This window comes from Rhinoderma darwinii, chromosome 2, assembly GCF_050947455.1.
Source record: "Rhinoderma darwinii isolate aRhiDar2 chromosome 2, aRhiDar2.hap1, whole genome shotgun sequence".
NCBI classification, from domain to species: domain Eukaryota; kingdom Metazoa; phylum Chordata; class Amphibia; order Anura; family Rhinodermatidae; genus Rhinoderma; species Rhinoderma darwinii.
Genome location: NC_134688.1, coordinates 201,319,610 through 201,342,909, shown reverse-complemented (window position 1 = coordinate 201,342,909; position 23,300 = coordinate 201,319,610). Strand labels below are relative to the sequence as shown.

General features: G+C 42.2%; 1 protein-coding gene across 7 annotated transcripts in view; it reads left to right on the top strand.

Annotated features, from left to right (window-relative positions):
- DMD (dystrophin) overlaps window positions 1–23,300 on the top strand; it is a 2,416,993-nt gene that overhangs the window by 1,678,054 nt on the left and 715,639 nt on the right. For all 7 annotated transcript variants that reach the window (XM_075852742.1, XM_075852740.1, XM_075852736.1 and 4 more), the window contains one exon: window positions 21,349–21,560. In XM_075852742.1, coding sequence (XP_075708857.1) covers window positions 21,349–21,560 — 212 coding nt within the window. The remainder of the gene's footprint in view (window positions 1–21,348; window positions 21,561–23,300) is intronic.

The following is a 23,300-nucleotide window of genomic DNA, read 5'->3' as shown; positions in this document are numbered from 1 at the left end:
CCTGTGATTGGCTGCAGAGGCCTCTGCAGCCTGTGATTGGCTGCAGAGGCCGCGGCAGCCTGTGATTGGCTGCAGCGCTCACATGGGCTGCATCGTCATCAAGGAATGTCGGGCCGGATGTCGAGAGGGACGCGTCACCAAGGCAACGGCCAGGAGACCGGACTGGAGGAAGCAGGGAGTTCCCGGTAAGTATGAACGTCTTTTTTTTTACAGGTACTGTGATCGGTAGTCACTGTCCAGGGTACTGAAACAGTTACTGCCGATCAGTTAACTCTTTCAGCACCCTGGACAGTGACTATTTAGGGTATGTGCACACACACTAATTACGTCCGTAATTGACGGACGTATTTCGGCCGCAAGTACCGGACCGAACACAGTGCAGGGAGCCGGGCTCCTAGCATCATAGTTATGTACGATGCTAGGAGTCCCTGCCTCTCTGCAGGACAACTGTCCCGTACTGTAATCATGTTTTCAGTACGGGACAGTAGTTCCACGGAGAGGCAGGGACTCCTAGCATCGTACATAAATATGATGCTAGGAGCCCGGCTCCCTGCACTGTGTTCGGTCCGGTACTTGCGGCCGAAATACGTCCGTCAATTACGGACGTAATTAGTGTGTGTGCACATACCCTTACTGACGTCGCCTAGCAACGCTGCCGTAATGACGGGTGCACACATGTAGCCACCCGTCATTACGGGGCCTCATGCACACGACCATAAAAACACCCGTTATCACGGGTCGTAATTACGACCCGAAATAGCGGGCCCATAGACTTCTGTTAGCCACGGGTACCTTCCCGTTTTCTCACGGGAAGGTGCCCGTGCCGTTAAAAAGATAGAACATGTTCTATTTTTTTATTTTACGGGCCGTGCTCGTAATTACGACTCGTAACTACGAGCACGGCCGGCCGGCCACGGGCAGCCGGCCGCTTTTGCGAACCGTGCTGTCATTATAATTATAGCAGCACGGCCCGTAAAATAGAAAAATAGAACATGTTCTATTTTTTTAACGGCACGGGCACCTTCCCGTGAGAAAACGGAAAAGTACCCGTGGGTAACAGAAGTCTATGAGCCCGTTATTGCGGGTCGTAATTACGACCCGCAATAACGGATGTTTTTACGGTCGTGTGCATAATGGGAGCACGGCTCGGAAAAACGAACGGCTGCCCGTGCTCATCTCCTGAAATACTCTGTGCTGCCTTAAACTCTGTGGACAGGTCAGGATCCTGTTTCTTTTAAATGCTGCTAGGGAACCCGCTCGATCCACTATATAAGGCTACGCTACAGTGCAGCATTTAAAAGAAACAGGATCCTGACCTGTCCACAGAGTTTAAGGCAGCACAGAGTATTTCAGGAGATGAGCGTGCAGATTCAGTGCTGCTGTGAACTCTGCTCTTACCATTACGTAGCTCTCAGTCTGTTACCTCTCCTCCACTCCTGTCCTCAAGAACACCTTCACATGATTGGCAAGTCACCACGTAATGGTAAGAGCAGAGTTCACAGCAGCACAGAGTATTTCAGGAGATGAGCGTGCGGATCTTGTGCGTGGTGGTGACTTGCCAATCATGTGAACGTGTTATAGAGGACAGGAGTGGAGGAGATGTAACAGACTGAGCTACGTAATGGTAAGAACAGAGTTCACAGCAGCACAGAGTATTTCAGGAGAGGAGCGTGCAGATTCAGTGCTGCTGTGAACTCTGCTCTTACCATTACGTAGCTCAGTCTGTTACCTCTCCTCCACTCCTGTCCTCAATAACACCTTCACATGATTGGCAAGTCACCACCCCGCACAAGATCCGCACGCTCATCTCCTGAAATACTCTGTGCTGCTGTGAACTCTGCTCTTACCATTACGTGGTGACTTGCCAATCATGTGAAGGTGTTCTTGAGGACAGGAGTGGAGGAGAGGTAACAGACTGAGAGCTACGTAATGGTAAGAGCAGAGTTCACAGCAGCACTGAATCTGCACGCTCATCTCCTGAAATACTCTGTGCTGCCTTAAACTCTATGGACAGGTCAGGATCCTGTTTCTTTTAAATGCTGCACTGTAGCGCAGCCTTATATAGTGGATCGAGCGGGTTCCCCAGGAGCATTTAAAAGAAACCGTGTTTGTGTATGTGTGTGTTTGTGTATATATGTGTGTTTGGGTATGTGACTGTCTGCTTTTGATTTTATATGTGTGTTTGTGTATATATATGTGTGTGTGTGTGTGTGTGTGTGTGTGTATATATGGGTGTGTTTGTGTATATGTGTTTGTGTATGTTTGTGTATATATGGGTGTATTTGTGTATATGTTTGTGTGTAGATGTTTGTGTTTTTGTATGTGTGTGTGTTTGTGTATATGTGTGTATATGGGTGTGTGTTTGTGTGTATATATGGGTGTGTTTGTGTATATGTGTTCATGTATGTGTGTGTATAACTGTGTGTGTGTGTGTGTGTTTGGATATGTGTTTTTGTTTGTTTATGTGTGAGTTTGTGTATATGTGTGTGTGTGTTTGTCTGTGTGTGTGTGTGTATATCTTGTTGTGTTTGTGTATATATGTGTGTTTGTGTATATATGTGTGTCTGTGTATGGTTGTTTGTGTGTGCGTGTGTGCGTGCGTGTATATATGTGTGTAGGTGAGTAGAAGTATTGGTATTGTTCACATTGATAACAGTTTTTTTATGTTGTTGCAGATTTTGATGTACCGATTGGACTACATCTTCGATTCATTGGACTACTGCGTAGATCTACGTTTTTTCAAATTTTAATAAAATGGTTAACGAGGGTTTTGTTGGGGATTTCTTATTTCAATAAAAAAGAATTGTCTTTGTGTTTTTTTTTAAACTTTATTAGTGCCTAGATAATGGTAGTTGGCTGATTGACAGCATCCATTATTAAGGCGGTACTTAGTGTTAGCCGGTGCAGAGGCTAGCACTAACCACCCATTATTACCCCGGTACCCACCACCACCAGGGGTGCCGGGAAGAGCTTGGTACGATCCAGTACCCGACCATCTGTTGTGATGGTCGGGTACTGGGGCGGCCGTAGGCTGGTATTATGAGGCTGGGAAGGGCCAAAATCAGTGGACCTTCCCACCCTTGTAATGCTAGGCTGCTGCTGCTGTGTTGTATCGGGCTGGTTATAAAAATGGGGGGGACCCCCACGTCGTTTTTTTTTTTGAATTTAACAAATTTAGCAATAGACGGGTCCCCCACATTTTTAATAACCAGCCATATACAAGGCCGCAGCAGTCTGGCATTACATTGGTGGGAAGGGCCACTGGTTTTGTCCATTCCCAGGCTAATAACACTGTGTTGTATGTGGCTGGTTATGATAAATTGGGTGGAACCCCCTTTTTAAAAAAAAATTTTTAAATAAATAAATAATTAAAAAAAATGACGTTGGGTCCCCCCCACTTTTATAACCAGCCAGATACAACACAGCAGCAGCAGCCTAGCATTACAAGGGTGGGAAGGTCCACTGTTTTTGGCCCTTCCCAGCCTCATAATACCAGCCTGCGGCCGCCCCAGGGCCCGACCATCACAACAGATGGTCGGGTACTGGATCGTACCTGGCTCTTCCCGGCACCCCTGGTGGTGGTGGGTACCGGGGTAATAATGGTGGTTAGTGTTAGCCTCTGCACCGGCTAACACTAAGCCTCGCCTTAGTAATGGATGTTGTCACTCAGACAGCGGCCATTACTAAAGTGGTAGTAATAAAATTTGAAAATAAAAAGACAAAGATATAGATAAAATATTTTATTGAAATAAAGCACCCCCAACACAACCCTCATTAACCATTTTATTGTAGAAAAAAAACGTCATCTAAGTAGTCCTCGAAACCGACGTAGTCCAAACACCAAACCTGTAAAAAAAAAAAATGAAATAAAACATGTCGTAGGCTTAGATTCAGTTTAATGTGTGATACTGACTGTTATACCATGTATAGAAGCCTGCCGTGAAGTTGACTTAGATACAGGGCGCCAGCAGACAGTATCATACATGGCCATACAGACATATATACAAACATACATACAAGCATGCACATATATACATGCAAATATACATACATGCAAACATACACACATATATACATGCAAACTATCATACATACATGCATACACACACACACATGAAAACATACATACATACAAACAAACATGCAAAGATACATACATACATATATACAAGCATGCACAAATATACATGCAAACATAAATACATGCAAACATAATTACATACATGCACATATATATAAACATACATGCAAACATACATGCAAAAATAAAAACATGCAAACATACATACATGCACATATATACATACATACATGACAACATACATACAAACATACATGACAACATACATACATGCAAACATACATACATGCAAACATACATACACACATGCAAACATATATACATACAAACATGCACATGTATACATACATGTCAACATACATGCAAACATACATGCACATATATACATACATACATACATGACAACATACATACATGCAAATATATACATGCAAATATACATACATACACACATGCACATATATACATACATGCCAACATACATGCACATATATACATACATGACAACATACATACATACATACATACATGACAACATACATACATACATACATACATGACAACATACATACATACATACATGACAACATACATACATATATATATATACACACATGCAAATATACATACAAACATGCATACATACATGCAAACATACATTCATGCAAACACACATACATGCAAACATACATACATTCATGCAAACATACATACATACATACACACATGCACATATATACATACATACATGACAACATACATACATACATACATACATGACAACATACATGCAAAAATACATACATGCAAACATACACACATGCAAACATACATACATACATACAGACATGCAAATATATACATGCAAATATACATACAAACATGCACATATATACATGCATGCCAACATACATGCACAGATATACATACATACATACATACATACATGCCAACATACATACCAACATACATACATGCCAAAAAAAAATAATAATACGTTCATACTTACTTTCCTCCTGTCCGGCCTCCAGCGATGACGTTTCATCCATGTCGCCGCTGCAGCCTGTGATTGGCTGCAGAGGCGGTCACGTGGGATGAAGCGTCATCCTGACGTGCGTGACCGCCACTACAGCCTGTGATTGGCTGCAGCGGCGAAAGGGATGAAACGTCATCGCTGGAGGCCGGACAGGAGGAAAGTAAGTACGAACGTATAATTTTTATTTTTTTATTACATTTAAATTGTATTTTCCGTGCGCCGAGCATGTACTGTCAAGGTTGCTGAAAGAGTTAGTGCAGCCCATTAACTCTATCAGCACCCCGGACAGTAGCATGCTCGGCGCACGGACGTGACAGGTTTGGTCAGAACTAGTTCGGTCCGAACCGAACTTTTTTGTGAAATTCGGCGAACTAGCCGAACCGAACTTTTGATAAGTTCGCTCATCTCTACTCAGGAGGTTGGTAAAATAATGTTTTGCTATACTATACCACTGCCCTCTCCTTGGCCTATAAAGTTGAACTTCGAACATTCCTAAACAACGTAACTGAACCCTTTTATTTATTTAACGTAGATCCTCAGATAACAGGATTTTTATAGCATATAGGCAATTGCCGATAGGCTGAAATACACTTGCATTTGCATAACAGAGCTACATTAAATTTACATTTCCTAGAGCAGAGCTTTCCTGGAGGATACACTCTGGATAATATAAACTTGTTTATTAAACCCTAGAGGAAAAATAAATTTGACAGCAATGAATGAAAAAACAGTATCAAATTATTCAGATACCTGAATTACCAGTAATGTATTTCCATAACCTTCAATTAGTTCAATATTCAACAAAAATAAATAAATAAATAAATAAAAATATAAAAAGAAAATATATATATATATCTATATATACCCAGAATTTAAGTTCTCCTCCAATAAATGGTTTACAGTATTCTATAAATATCAATTACAAAACCTTGGTTTCTATAGGGAAGTGCATAACCTATTTAGTGAGTTGTTATTGTTTGTTGCTGATACAATGGACACTACAAAGAGGAAAATATATTTATTTTTGTTCACATATAAGATTAAAAAGAATCCTAGTTAGCTAGTAAGGGAATTTCCTACGGCTCTGTTCACACTTTGTTTTTTTTCCTTCTGTCGGAGGTATACATTGGGAGCATTCCCTGACATATACCTCCAATGGCAGGTTAACAAGTATGCAACTATATAGGTATACAGTGGTATATGTTGGCAATAGACTCCCATTGTAAAAAAAAACATACAGCGTGGTATGATTTTTTTTTGGGATGTCTCTGTATAGGAAAATGTAGCATGTAACGTCCACTGGGTATTTGGACCCACTGGGCTACTCCACCATAATGGAGTAGCTGCTGACCAAGCACGTATAGGACAGTCAATGGTAGATGGTACCTTGATAGCAGACTGGTGTTGGATTACTGGAAGCAGGCTGTTGCCATATTACTGGAAGAAGGCTTGTGCTGGTTAGCTGGAAACAGGCTTGTGCCGGATTACTGGAAGCAGGCTGGTGCCAAGTTACTGGAAGCAGACTTTCGCTGGATAGCTGCAAGCAGGCTTCTGCTGGATTACTGGAAGCAGGCTGGTGCCGGATAGCTGGAAGCAGGCTGGTGCTGATAGCTGGAGGCAGGCTTGTGCTGGATTACTGGAAACAGCCTTGGTCACAGACACTGGACTCAGGATACAGGACTGGACACGGACACAGGATAGTCACGGACACAGGCTACAGAGCCTTACACCGGACTAACACCGGGTTAGAAACAACATTGCTCAGGCACTGAAGAAGTGGGCAGAGTTCCTTAAGTAGGCCAGGGTATGCTAGGATAGGCTGGGGGCAATATTCCTAGTGTGCATGCTGGTTCTTTAAGAACCCTATAGGCACAGACCGGGGGAGGAGGAGAGAGCAGAACACGCCAGCGTCCCTGGGCAGGGAGATGCCGACGATGAGGATAAGAAAGCTGGCAGCTGCTGGGGTGGGAGAGACCCACGGCCATCGGCGTTGCAGTACCCCTCCCTTTCACCCCTTCTTAGCTTCAGAGCGTAAGAGGAATTTTTTGATGAGAGCGGGAACATCAATGTTCTCTTTAGGTTCCCAGGATTTCTCCTCAGGACCAAAACCTTTCCAGTTCACAAGATAAAATGTCCTCCCTTCAACCTTCTTGAAATCCAGAATCTCTTTAACTTCAAAAACATTAGCCGAACCTCCAGGAGCAGCAGAACAATCAGAGGGCTTTCTGTAACGGTTGAGGACCAGAGGTTACAGGAAGGATACATGGAAGGAATTGGGAATTTTTAGAGTAGAAAGCAAATGTAGCTTATATGACACAGGATTGATTTGTTGCAAGACTTCAAAGGGACCTAGGAGCAAATTTGTAGGAGGGAATTTTCAGGCGTATATTTTTGGAAGATAACCAGATCTTAACACCGGTAAGGAACTGGGGAGCGTACTTCTTCATGCAATTAATTGCCTGCAAGATTGCAGATTTGGTTTGCTGCCAAATTTGAAGAAAATTTCCGTAAGAAACATTACCTGCAGGAACTTGAGATGAAGCAGGGTGTTGGCTGTAGACAATGAAAAATAGAGAAGTAGAAGAAGATTCACTCATGTGATTATTGTATGAGAATTAAGCCCATGGAAGGAGATGTACCCAGTTGTCATGTTGTGCAGATATAAAATGACGGAGATAATTTTCAAGCACTTGGTTAATTCGTTCAACTTGGCCATTGGATTTTGGATGGTACACAGATGAAAAGTCCAATTTCACATCTAGAAGTTTACACAGGGCTCTCCAGAATTTGGATGTGAATTGGAAACCCCGATCAGACACAATATGCCAAGGCAATCCATGGAGACGAAAGACATGCTGAGAAAATAGACTTGCTAGGCAAGGAGCCGAGCGGAGGCGGACAGACAAACAAAATGTGCCATTTTGGAGAAATGGTTAACATTAAACCAAATGGTGTTGCAGCCATCAGAGGAAGTAAGATCAGTAATAAAATCCATGGCAATATATTTTGCCAGGGACTGTTTGGAACTGGCAGAGGTTGGAGTAGGTCCGAAGGTTTGAAATGAGAACTATTATTTTGGTACAAGAAGAGACATAGTCCAAAACATCTTTGGGAAGCATAAGCCACCAGTAATGACGAGATATAAAATCCCGAGTCTTGCGAATGTCAGAGTTCCCTGCCATCTTGGAGTTATGACCCCAGTCAAGAATTCTCCCTCTGTCTGTAGAAAGAACCAAAAATTTTCCAGGAGGAATGTTTTTGATCTGCAGAGGGTTAACCGGAATAATACAGGAAGATTTGATGATATACTGAGGATCCTCTTCTAGGTCATCCATTTCAAAAGAACGAGACAGTGCATCCGCCTTCACATTTTTGTGGGTTGGACGGAAATGGAGTTGGAAATTGAATCTGGCAAAGAAGAGTGACCACCTGGCTTGATGTGGGTTAAGACGTTGTGCCGGCTGTAAGTAGGTGAGGTTCTTGTGATCAATATAGATGACTACTGGATGTGCAGAAACTTCTAGCAAATGCTCACTCATTGAGAGCCAATTTGATGGCATAAAAGCTCTTGGTCTCCAATGGAGTAGTTCCTCTCTGCTGAAGAGAAGAGTTTAAAGGCAAAGCTGTTCCCTGTGTCTTCTTCTCTAGAGTTTCTCTGAAAAAGAAGTACTCCAGCACCAACGGAAGAGACATCAACATCCAATGAGAACTGCCTGGAAACATCTGGATGATGAAGAACGGAGGCAGTATTAAAGGACCTTTTAAGCTTAATGAATGCAGATTCTGCTTCAGGAGTCCAACTTTTTGTGTTCGCCCCCTTTTTGGTGATGGCAGAGATAGGAGCAGTCAGTGATAACAAATTAGGGATAAACTGACAATAGAAATGTGCAAATCCTAGGAACCTCTGTATAGCACGGAGAACTTGGGGACGAGTCCAATCTAGGACAGACTGTACTTTTTTTGGAGTTCATGATGATAAATTATATACCTCAGGAAGCGCAAGGCTTTATTTTCGAACACGCACTTTTCCAATTTGGCGTACAGGTTGTTCCCCCATAACCGCGACAGGACTTGGCGAACATGCTTCCGGTGTGTCGTCAGATCAGGTGAGTAGATCAAGATATCGTCCAGATACTCGAACAGACACACATACAATAGATCCATGAATATGTCGTTCATGAATTCCTGGAACACAACTGGAGCATTACATAATCTGAAGTGCATCACGAGATACTCGTAGTGAGCATCTCTGTTGTTGAATGTGGTTTTCCACTCGTTACCTTTACGGATACGAATCAAGTTATAAGCCACACGTAGATCCAGCTTTGTTAAAATCTTGGCTCCACGGATTCTATTGAAGAGCTCGGAGATCAGCGGTAAGGGCCAGGGGTACTTATTTTTGACAGTGATCTTATTCAGACCACTATAGTCTATGCAAGGCCGGAGGGACCCATCTTTTTTTCTCTACAAAGAAAAATCCGGCTCTGGCTAGAGAAGTTGACTTCCTAATATACCCGCTCTCGAGGATTTCCTTGACATAGGCCAACATGGCTTGAGTCTCGGGCAGAAACAGAGGATATACCCACCAACGAGTAGGTGAAGTCCCAGGAAGCAACTCAATTGGACAGTCATATGGGCGATGCGGAGGCAAGGTTTCAGCACCCTTCTTGCTGAACATGTCTGTATAGCAGGCATATTGCAGAGGAAGACCAGGCAGCAACTCAGACACTGGAGATCGGGTAGGACGAACCACAAGCAGACAGTTGTGTTGAAAACAGGGTCCCTACTGAAGAATTTCTCCAGAATTCTAGTCAAGGATGCCAAGCCAGGGTTGTCACAGCAGGACTGGGTTAATAGCCTCAGGTAGAACATAGAAGACTATTGTTCTGTCTGTAGCGCCCCCACTTGTAACTTCAATGGTTCAGTGATGGAGAGAATTGGATCCGTTAATGGATGTCCATTCACCGAAGCCACCACTAGAGGTTTCTTAAGAAGAGTCGTGGATAAATGGAGACGTTCTACTAAGGCCTGGTGTATGAAGTTCCCTGCTACTCCAGAATTCAGATAGGCAGTGACAGAATGGGATTCTTTATCTGTGAAGATAGAGACTGTAATCGAAAGTCTAGGAGAGAATTTTGCAGAGGTTTTTTGTTCACCTAGGGGAGTTTCTCCTATCAACCCTAGGTGCTGGAGTTTGCTGACTTCTGAGGACACTGATGCACAAAATAACCCTTTCTTCCATAGTACATACACAGATTTGCAGAACATCTGTGCTCTTGGTACGATAGTCTGACCTGATTAACCTAGGCTCTTCGAAGGTAATAGTAGAAGGTAGCAGGGGACTAGGGAATTTAGGCACCAGTCTAGGAGACTTTTTCTTTTGGAGGACTTCTTGAAAGCATTCCTAGAACCTTAGGTCTATGTGGGTGGCCAATAGAATCAGGGTATCCAGAGAAGAAGGGAGGTCATGACCTGTCAGGTCATCCTTGCCAGAAGGTTGCCACTAGGGCCTCATTATTCCAAGAAAACTCTGCTGCAAGGGTACGGAATTGGATGGCATACTCTCCAACCGTCAAACTTGCTTGACGAAGTGACAGAAGTGATGCAGTGGCTGAAGAAGTACGGCCAGGTTCCTCGAATAAGTGTGATAAGTGTTCATAAAAAGCTGCAGATTAGGAGACCCCAGACCCTCCCGTTCCGATAGGATTCACATATGCCAGGGCCTTGCCAGACAACAGGGAGACAATGTAGGCTATTTTGGTCTGATCTGATGGAAATAGATGGGCATGTAGCGTGAAATGTATTTTTCACTGATTGAGAGAACCTCGACAGCTCTTCGCTTTTCCATTGTAACACGCTGGAAGTAGCAAGGAAGTTCTGGCTCAGGAGCTGACTGGAGCTACGGCTGGCCGATGGGTGGGCAGAGCTAAGGCTTGTGGAACTATCGCGGATGGGGCAGACGCAATGTCCAGGAAATTGGCTAAAGTGTTAACTGCCTGCAAAAGTTGATCTTGGCGGGGTCCATGGCCTGAGCAGACTGTAACATCCACTGATTATATGGACCCACTGGGCTACTCCACCGTAACAGAGTATCTGCTGGCCAGAAAGGTATAGGACAGTCAATGGTAGATAGTACCTTGTTTAAAGGCTGGTGCTGGATTACTGGAAGCAGGCTGGTGCCGGATTACTGGAAGTAGACTTGTGCCGTATATCTGGAAGCAACTTTGGTGTAAGCTGGGTGCCTGGGGCCCAATGAATACATATGCCGAACATAATTTAAAAATGTGTGAACAGAACTTTAAAGAAAAATACTCCATCGTTTGGTAATTGCAGATTAAGTGATAGTTATGTTTCTATCACTGAAAACAGTCTACACTGCTTTTATTTTTGTATCTGGTAGGTTAATCATTCAATAGCGAATTGTAAACCCTTCACTATCAGATTCTCGAAACATACATGACACTACGTAAAAAAAAAAAAAAAAAGGGTCACACACAGTGTACTTAATAGCTATGGAATATGCTTTTTATTTTAGTCTAGTGTCACTCACTTCTCAACATATGGCTATTGTATTACTGTAGTCAAAGTTTATATGTATAGCTTTTCCCAGTAAAACACAGGAAGGAAAAATAATAAAGATAAATAACGGAAAACCTTGTTGTATAGATCCAGCAGACACAAATCTATCTTGATCATGTGATGATCACATAGGTGAATGATTTGTTACAAAGTGAGCTGTCACAGGACAGATTTTCATCCTCTACAAGATCTTGAAAACCACGGAAATTGATACATAAATTATGTTCGAAAATTGCATAACTTTCACTATAGAATAATAAACTTTATATGATGTAACCAAAATACCCCTTTAATCCATATGCAAAATAAACAAATTAATATATCCCTTTCTAAATTTATTTTATATTCTGTGGTTATGTAATGTTTACAATGTGCACACCAGGCATTTACAGACCAGTTATTAACAGAGTTGAGTATTTTCTACATAATGGCTCAACGTATAGTAATATTACAGAGTGATAAATGGAGCTACACAGGGTTGCATGTAAAGCTATACTAAAGCCCCGTTTACATCACGTTATTGCCTTTCATTGGAGGTACACGTCTAGAGGACTCGTATATATTCCAACAGAAGGTTGCAACATATCCCACTGTATAGGCAAACAGTCAGATACGTCACTGGAACAGCTCCAACCTTCTCTCACCCACTCTGGCAGAGTGCTACCTGATTCTCTGCCCAGGGACTCGGCACCTAGGGGAACCCCTGACATCACTGTCCATATACGGACAGTGAGATTAGGAGATTACACGGGGCCGGAGTCAATGAACAAAGTGCTTCCTAAAACTTGAGTCCCCAGGTGGTTTTTATCTCCTCCCGGGAAGCTACATTACTTGAGCTTCCCTGGGGTAGCCCCAGTCACGTAACTGTTTATATATAGACAGTTATGTCACTCAGGCTATCCCAGGGGAGCAAAAAAGCAACCGGGGATGAGGATAAAAACACCAAGGAACAAGCAGGCAGCATGAACGAGGATGGCGGTGCTGCCTATGGCCCTGTGCAGGAAGCTCTAGTTACATAAATGTATGTTGGTAAGCTACAGCGATGTAACGTCACTGTAACTTACTGACATACACATTTAATGTATACTTGTGACGGATGCCATACAGTGGCATCCATCATCCATAGGCAGATTTACTAAGGCTGTCTAAAATTAAGACAGCATAAACTTAAGGGAGTTTCACATGACCAGATTTACAGGCCGGTAACGAGCGCTGATCAACGATATAGCCTATATTGGTGCTTGTTAAGCTCCATTTATATAGAACAATTGTTGCAATGTATGGGGACGAAGTATCATTAATACGATCATCTTTCATAAGCAGTAGGGGCTGGTTTGCATGATAATTTTACAGACTACAGAATAATATGTGTCCACATTAACAATGTAATGGTTTCAAATTTTTTTCCTTAAGGCATTTTTCATTGCAGAGCAACTTGACACCAATTTTCAAAGCACTGCGTTTTCCTTTAGCAGTGGATTTAAAGTAATGACATGAGCTATTGTTCACTAAAACATGTGGTGTGTTGAAATGTCCCCTTGATGTTTATTAAGTTCAACATTTATTTAAATAGCTTTTGTAAAATCTAGTTAGTAGAATAAATACTACCCTCTAAGCAATTGCTGCACATAGTATTTAATACAATGTAATGCCAGAAGAACAGCAGAATGATTTTCAAGCTTCTCCTAAACGATTGGTGAAAAAGAGTTTATGTCATATGACTTGGCTAATTATATAGGAAAATACAGCCTGAATTACTGAAATTATTGTGCATTGCCGAAACCCTCTTTGAACTTTTTAATAGGTCTCCACATTATATCACTATCTTCATTGACTTGTAATTCATTGGTCACTGTTCATTTTGTTGTATTTGTCCTTTGTCTTTTCTAAAGAGAGATATGGTAGATTGAAATATATACAAGTTGTGTAGACACTTGAGAGGTTGAGATCAGAACAGGTTGTTCAAGCCTGGAACTAATAAAAATACAAAGAATGAATGCAGCTATAATAACCAACAATAATGAGGCATTAAGAGAGAGTGCCCATAGCAACAAAAAAAAATCAGAATAGGTCCCTAGGTTGTTTCTGCAGCATTTGTATGAATTTCTCCAAACCCCACTAAGATTAATGGGACAGTCGCAGAAAATTTGTGTAACAAATCTGCCACGTGTGAACACACCTTTACCCTCATGTTCAAACTTGTAGGAAGGAAGTAAATCAGAAAATAAAAAAGAGGTGGGAAAATATCAAAATTAAAAATAAAAAAATTACTCAAATATGTGTAAATGGAAAATCTGAGTTATGGTATTTACACAGCCATATATGGATTATTTGGGAAATCTTTCATATGAAAACATGCATACATAGCTGAATTGGATAACACTTTGATTGTACACCTAACAGAACAATCAGATAAGTACTAGTCTATGTGTTAAGGTTAGATAAAAGGTTATTACAAATGTGAAAGTCAAGATTGCACCAAAGCTTGGCGAAGAATGTATTCTAACAATTTAGGTTTTTACGAGCTTGGGATCACAAAACCCACTTAGCACACCACTAATATATACCATGCATAAATAAAGCACAGTGTTGTCAAGGAAGGAAAGGGATTGTCCTAAGCCCCCCCCCCCCCCCAGCACCCTCTAACTTATGGTAGCTGAAATATGTATATATATATATATATATATATATATATATTATAGTACCAGTGATGTCATTGCATTATTAAAACTTGACAATATGTTTAGAACCATGGCACTTGATACCAATCATTCTTTTGACATGTACACTAACTTTAACTGGTATATCCTTCTAGTTATAAAAAGCGGGGTGGGTCTAAGCTACATCTAGTACCATAAGCTGTATTCAACATCATTGTGTGTATCTATACGTATAATTCTAAGGTGCAATTGGTATAATTTATTTCTCATATCTGAAGAAAGTACAGTATGTTTGAAAATCTGTGTGAATCAAGTGGGTAATATATGGATTTAATTAGAGATTGTCTATAATAGTAAATTAAGATGTAGAAATTAATAAGGAACTTTGGATGGAAATGTATGAATAATTCATCTGTAGAATATTTAGAGTTTCACACCACTAATTGAAACATTTATTCAGTATGAAAATTTCATTTGAATATAAATAAGATAATGTCCCGTATATCTTTATGTCAAATGCTGTTACCACAAAATCATAAAACCATAACGACAAAGCACACAAATTATTGTTCAATCTTTAATTTTCTCAATTAAAATAAGGCTGGAACTTATACTGCTATCTAGCATTGTCAAAAGTTCTTGAGGCTAAAAGCTTTTTTTCCCTGATTAGATTTTCGCTCTTTCTCCTAGCATTTTATAATACAGCTTATTCATGACATTTCAACTTAGAAATAGTTAAAAAGTAAAAAAAAAAAAATATGAAAACAGGAGTTAGAAAATACGGGTATACCGTATTTTTCGGACTATAAGACGCAATTTTTAGTAAGAATAAATCGCGCTGAGCCCGCTCCATACACTGCAGATGTCAGCTGTGTTTTACAGCTGACACACTGCTCTAACGGCCAGGAACAACGATGGCACTGTTCCTGGCTATTTAACTACTTAAATGCCACGGTCAATAGCGACCGCAGCATTTATAACGGTCTTCCCATGAAGGACATTTATTACATATCCACAGGATATGTCATAAATGTCAGATAGATGCGGGTCCCACCTCTGGGACCAGCACCTATCTCTAGAAGGGGGCCCCCTAAACCCCTCTTACCCGGCTGCCTCCCGGCCACTTCCTGGTTAAAATGGTCGAGTTACGGAAACAGCGTAACTCGCTGGGCTACGCTGTTTCCGTAACTCCCATAGAACTGAATAGTTTGCTACGCTGCTTCTGTAACTGCCATTCACTACTATGGGAGTTACAGAAACAGCGTAGCTCAGCGAGTTATGCTGTTTCCGTAACTCATCCACGCATTGCAGTGTATTGTACCAAGTGCGGGTTTAAGTCCCCTAGGGGAACTAATAAAATGTGTAAAAAAATAAAAAAAGTTAGATAAATTTTCAGGAGTGTAAAAAAAGTGTAAAAGTTTAAAAAAAAAACTTTTTCCCCAAGCACAATGTCAAAATAAAAAGTAATAAAAAAATTGCCATCGCTGTGTCTGTAAAAGTCCAAAACTATTACAATATAGCATTATTTGACTCACACAGTGAACGGCTTAAAAAAACAAAATAAAGCCCAGAATCATTATTTTTTGGTCACCATAGCGCTAAAAAGAATAAAATAAAAAGTGCTAAAAAAAACGTATGCACCAAAAAAATGGTGCTAATAAAAACTACTTCTCATCTCGAAAAAAATAAGCCCTCACACCTCACAAACGATAAAAAAATATAAGTTATGGCTCTCAGAATGTGGTGAAACCGAATAAATATTTTTTTTTAACCAATAGTTTTTTCTTTGTAAAAGAAGTAAAATATGAAATTTTTTCCTATTTTCTGTTGTCTAAAACCTGGGTGGGTCTTATAGTCAGGTGCGTCTTATAGTCCAAAAAATACGGTATGTCTGGATATACGTTATGGCTCTCAGAATGTGGTGAAACCAAACAAATATTTTTTTTAACCAATAGTTGTTTTTTTGTAAAAGAAGTAAAATATGATTTTTTTTCCCTATTTTCTGTTATCTAAATCCTGGGTGCGTCTTATAGTCAGGTGCGTCTTATAATCCCAAAAATACGGTATGTCTGGATAAATAGGGGTGAGTTACATTCCACCATCCCTGTTATTTGTAGAGCTTCACATATATTTACCTGTAGGTTTGGTAATTAACCCTATGGAATTTACAGACCCTTCAGTAATAGATTTAAAAACTCGACTTTATTTAAATATGTAAGATGAACTATGAAGAATTCATGTGCAACTGAATTGAAAAAATTGCAGTATGTCGTGCTTATATTGCCTGGTATATTATTAAAGAGGCTCTGTCACCAGATTTTGCAACCCCTATCTCCTATTGCAGCAGATCGGCGCTGCAATGGAGATAAGAGTAACGTTTTTTTTTTTTTTTAAACGAGCATTTTTGGCCAAGTTATGACCATTTTTATATTTATGTAAATGAGGCTTTCTAAAGTACAACTGGGCGTGTTTAAAGTAGAAGTACAACTGGGCGTGTATTGTGTTCGTTACATCGGGGCGTTTTTACTTTTTTTACTAGCTGGGCGTTGTGTATAGAAGTATCATCCACTTCTCTTCACAACGCCCAGCTTCTGGCAGTGCAAAGACACAGCGTTGTCACGGACACTGGGTTTGTGGACCCACTAGGCCGCTCCGCCGTAGCGGGGAGGCAGCTGACCAGGTCACAGTCTATGTGAAAGTAAAATGGCAGACAGTAATGCTTGGGTACCTGAATTAGTCCGGGCGGTGGCTGTGGCTTCAGCACGGGTGGAGGCAGGTGCGGCAAGTGGCGCCAGACGTGGCGGGCAGTATCCGATGAGCGGTAGACACTTGACGTGGCAGATGGCACTTGACGTGGCAGATGACACTTGACGTGGCAGATGGCACTTGACGTGGCAGATGGCACTTGACGTGGCAGATGGCACTTGACGTGGCAGAAGACACTTGAACGCGGGTAGGCACAGGAACAATACGGAATACAGGAACGGTAACAGGGCACGGGTAACAGCTGGAACGGGAGACACTAAGGGACCATTTGCAAGACAGACTGGGAAAGACTAACAACGCTCAGGCAATGATTAGAAGGCCAGGGGCCTTCTTATAGACCAGGAAATTGTGGCAGTTGATAGTGATGACGATTTCCTAATTGCGCGCGCTGGCCCTTTAAGGCCGGGCGCGAGCGTGCGCGCGCACCCTACGGTACCCAGCCGGACGGAGCGGAAGTGAGCGCTGGCATCTCCTAGGAGGGGGACGGAGGCCAGCGCTCACAGATCCATGGCTGCGGGCGTCGAGAGATCACGCTGTGACGTCACTCACTTCCTGCCCCAGGTCCTGCATCGTGTCGGACGAGCGAGGACACATCGGCACCAGAGGCTACAGTTGATTCTGCAGCAGCATCTGCGTTTGCAGGTAAGTAGCTACATCGACTTACCTGCAAACGCCGATGCTGCTGCAGAATCAAATGTAGCCTCTGGTGCCGATGTGTCCTCGCTGGTCCGACACGATGCAGGACCTGGGGCAGGAAGTGAGTGACGTCACAGCGTGATCTCTCGAGAACACGCTGTGTCTGTGCACTGCCAGAAGCTGGGCGTTGTGAAGAGAAGTGGATGATACTTCTATACACAACGCCCAGCTAGTAAAAGAAGTAAAAACGCCCCGATGTAACGAACACAATACACGCCCAGATGTACATACACAATACACGCCCAGTTGTACTTTTACTTTAAACACGCCCAGTTGTACTTTAGAAAGCCTCATTTACATAAATATAAAAATGGTCATAACTTGGCCAAAAATGCTTGTTTTTAAAAAAAAAAAAATGTTACTCTTATCTCCATTGCAGCGCCGATCTGCTGCAATAGGAGATAGGGGTTGCAAAATCTGGTGACAGAGCCTCTTTAACTTTAGAACCAGCATATGCAGTGTTCCCCCAGAAGAAGGCAAAAGAAAGCAGACAATAAAACAAAAACAACCCCACAGTTAGGAAGTTTCCAATTGTCTAATTTTCCTCATATAAAGAGGAAAAACAAGCATACTATATTATCGAAGTGAAGCGACCTAAAAGATATGATGACACTGGTATGGGAATACCACTCTGGCACAGTGGAGTGCCTATCGGGTGTTATCTACTGTATCATTGCAATGCCATTTACAATGTATCGTATATGTTGCTGATTATTATGTAATTTCTTGCTCATTATGAGATGGCATTCCCTTTTCTATTTCTGTTTTTTGTCTTTTTAACTTTGTGTTTTTCGATAATTCTAATTAAACTTAGAATGCAAAAAAAGAGGTAAAATATCCTTTACCAACCAACATTCTATAGTCTTACTGCTCTTACTTTGCTACACATTTTGAAATCTGTTATTGAATTAACCTAATATAGTATGCCACCCATAGAAGTCTATTGAGCCCTATTGTACCTTTTGTTTTGTTTTATATTTTTTATACAGAATTAGTCAGAAAGTATCATGGCATGCTTCATTTCATGCTGTATTACGGAGATATTCCATAATACGACAGCATACAGAGCACCATGTGATGACACATAGAGTGCCTACAACTTATTAGTATGAAGCTGCATGACACCGTCCGTATGCCTCTGTACAGCAGTGCCATGTGCAGGAGTCCTCGATGCCGTGTAATATTCTTATGATTGTGTCGAGATACCAATGCAATATTTTGAGTCGTTATATTTTACTTTACATAGGTTTGCAGGTTAACCTAATGCATTACACTCTGTCGTCTAGCTTGTATCAATATTTGATGTACTTTGAATAAGGTCATTGTTAATAACTTGTTTAGTTAAAGCAGAATTATTTTAATTTATTAAATTTATACGTGGAAGATTAAGCAGGATCAGGGGCGTAACTAGGAAAGACTCGGCCCCATAGCAAACTTTTGACAGGGGCCCCCCTCCGCTGGGTATCACACAACCCCCCCTTGTAGATAGCACCATACACAGCCCCCTGTAGATAACACCTTACAGCCCCCCTGTAGATAACGTCTTACTGCCCCAAATCCCCCCTGTAGATAACACCATACAGCCCCCCCTTTAGATAAAGCCATAAAGCCCCCCCTGAAGATAATGCCATACAGCCCCCCCTGTAGATAATGCCATATAGCCCCCCTGTACATAACGTCTTACAGCCCCAAATCCCCTTGTAGATAACGCCATACAGCCCCCCTGTAGATAACACCATACAGCCCCCTGTAGTTAACGACATACAGACCCCCCCCTGTAGATAACGCCATACAGACCCTCCTGTAGATAATTCCATACAGACACCCCCCTGTAGATAATACCATACAGCACCCCTGTAGATAACGCCATTCAGCCCCCTGTAGATAACGCCATACAGCACCCCTGTAGATAACGCCATACAGCCCTCCCCTATGGATAATGCCATACAGAGTCCCCCCTATAGATAACGCCATACAGAGTCCCCCCTGTAGATAATGCCATACAAACCCCCCTTTTGATAACGCCATACAGATCCCCCCTGTAGATAATGTCTTACAGCTTCAAATCCCCCCTGTAGATAACGCCATACAGCCCCCCTGTAGATAATGCCATACAGCCCCCTGTAGATAATGCCATACAGCCCCCTGTAGATAACGTCATACAGCCCCCCCTGTAGATAATGCCATACAGCCCCCTGTAGATAATGCCATACAGCCCCCTGTAGATAACGTCTTACAGCCCCAAATCCCCCTGTAGATAACGCCATACAGACCCCCTGTAGGCAACGCCATACAGACCCCCCTGTAGATAACGCCATACAGACACCCCCCTGTAGATAATGCCATACAGCCCCCTGTAGATAACGCCATACAGCCCTCCCCTATAGATAACGCCATACAAAGTCCCCCCTGTAGATAACGCCATACAGAGTACCCCCTGTAGATAACGCCATACAGAGTCCCCCCTGTAGATAACGCCATACAGAGTCCCCCCTGTAGATAACGCCATACAGAGTCCCCCCTGTAGATAACGCCATACAGAGTCCCCCCTGTAGATAACGCCATACAGAGTCCCCCCTGTAGATAACGCCATACAGAGTCCCCCCTGTAGATAACGTCATACATACCCCCCTGTGGATAACGCCATACTGACCCCCCCTTTAGATTACGCTATACAGACCCCCCTGTAGATAACGCCATACAGCCCCCCCTGTAGATAACGCCATATAGCCCCTCCTGTAGATAACGCCATATAGCCCCCCCTGTAGATAACGCCATACAGACCCCCGGTAGATAATACCGTACAGACCCCCCTGTAGATAACGCCATATAGCCCCCCCCCAAAAAAAAAAACAGCATATAGTTTATCCTACAAAAGACATGCATCCCCTAAGGGATACATGTGTGATAGCTGGCAGTGATAAGGAGAACGGGGGACCGAAAGTCCCCCCAAGTTCCCCATGACAAACCTCGGACTTCCGGCATCTGCGCAGTTCAATAAAAATGAAAGGAGCACTGGTCACGCATGCACACAAGTGCGACCGGTGCGCAAGTCACTTCTATGGAGCTGCAGACAGACCCCGGAAGTCCGAGGTTTGTCATGGAGAACTTTGGTGGACTTTCGGTCCCCCGTTCTCCTTATCGCTGGGCGTCCCAGCGATCACACATGTATCCCCTGTCCTGTGAATAGGGGATGCATGTCTTTTGTAAGAACAACCCCTTCTGTGGCGTCGTGCTGTAGTAGCCATAGCGGCTGCCAGCGGAGCCTCCGGCCATGGGAAGGGGGGGCCAGTGCCGGCGAGCGAAACGGGCCCCCTCATGCTGCGGGCTCCATAGCAGCTGCTACGGCTGCTATAGCGGTAGTTACGCCACCGAGCAGGATGATAATATTGGAGGACATGGGATGACACAGACTATACTGATGCTTCCATGTAAATAGCAAACATCTTTCATAAGTAATAAGTAACATTTCTTTAATCAAGAGAATAAATCAGAGCACTTTACTTACAACTTGTCTTTTTTTTTTTCAGTTGAAAAAATTCAAAATCAATGGGAGGAAGTACAATGCCACCTTCAGAATAGAAGACAACAGCTGCAGGAAATGCTGAAGGATTCCACTCAGTGGCATGATGCTCGTCACGAGACAGAACAGATGCTGGAGAAGGCAAAAGGACGTATTGAATCTTGGAAGGAGATATCATATACAGTTGATTCACTAAAGAAACAAAATTCAGATCTAAAGGTCTGTAATGTGGTTTTTCATCTCTTTTCTTTGTATACGTCCATTAATACAAGGCTGGGATAGTTTGTGATAAACGTATTTTAAATACAAAAATTCTTATAAAAAAAATAATATATGTACATGCATCATAAATACACCGATCAGCCGTAACATTAAAACCATTGACAGGTGAAGTGAATAACATTGATTATCTCATTACAATGGTGCCTGTCAAGAGGTGGGGTATATTAGGTCTTTATATTCCTGCTATGCAGTGATTAGTATCTACCAAAAGTAATTCAAGGAAGGACAACGGGTGAAACAGCGGCAGGGTCATGGATGCCTAAGGCTCATTAATACGCTTGGGGGACAGAGGCTAGCCAGTCTGGTCTGATCCCAAGGACAAGCTTTTGTTGCACAAATTGATGAAAAATATAATGCTTGCTATGATAGAAAGGCGTGAAAACACACAGTGCATCAAAGCTTGCTGAGTATCTGCAGATCCTTCAAAGTGCCCATGCTAATCCCTGCTCACCGCTGAAAACACCCACAATGGGCACGAGGACATCAGAACTGGACCATAGAGCAATGTTGTTTTTTTTTACACCATGTGAATGACCGGATGCATGTGTGTGGCTTACATTAAGAAGAGATGTCACCAGGATGCACTATGGGAAGAAGGAGAGCCAGCAGAGGCAGTGTATACTATACTGTTGGGAAACCTTTGGTCCTTGCATTCATGTGGAAGTTACTTTGACTCTTACTACCTAACTAAACATTGTAGCTGACCGAGTACACACCTTCATGTCAACGGTATTCCCTTTGGCAGTGGCCTCTTTTAGCAGGATAATATGCCCTGCCACACTGCAAAAATTGTTCAGGAATGGTTTGAGGAACATGCCAAACAGTTAAAGATGTTAACTTGGCCTCCAAATTCCCCAGATCTCAATTTGATTGAGCATTTGTGTGATGTGCTGGAAATTCTAATAAAGTCCAATTAAAGGATCTGCTGTAAATGTCTTGGTGTAAAATACCACAGAATACCTGCAGAGGTTTTCTGAAGTCCATGCCTCGAGGGGTAAGAGCTATATTAGCGGCACAAGGGGACCTTTATAATATTGGGCACAACCACCTTTACAATAAGTTGGTTTTAATGTTAAGTCTTATCAGCGTATAAGACATTGCAGCAAACATTTTGCATTCCGTATGTTAACATCCAAAAGTGTGTAATTTCAGTAATTGTAGAGCAGATAAGCACTACCTGTGGCACACAAATCTTTTCTGTCTGACCCTTGACAGGAGGAACAGTCACAATGCATAATGTAAATGTACTTTATTGTGTTAATGCTACTTGTGGAATCAGCAGAGGGGCAGTGACAAGGGCTGCACGTAATAGGGCTACTGGCATTTGGGCTAATTTCATGGTGACTTGTATTGTCTGCGGACCTGCTGGCTGCTTCTCTGCTGCAGTAAATGTAAAATGTGATGCTGCCAAAGCAGATCCCTGTGTCCCATCATTTTGCACTGCATCTGATTCTGAATATATGTGATGCCATGCTTTGGCTTTGGCTACTGATAATAAGCAAAATAAGATGATCTTATGTGACAACATTGCATTCAATGTCAGCATCTAGCCCTTGTTTTTCTCAGAGGTCATACATTTTTACATAAATAAGGGTCGTTTAACTGAACACTATATGTGTACTAAGTGACATATATTAAATAAGAATGCAATATGTATTATTTAACAATGTGGTCCCC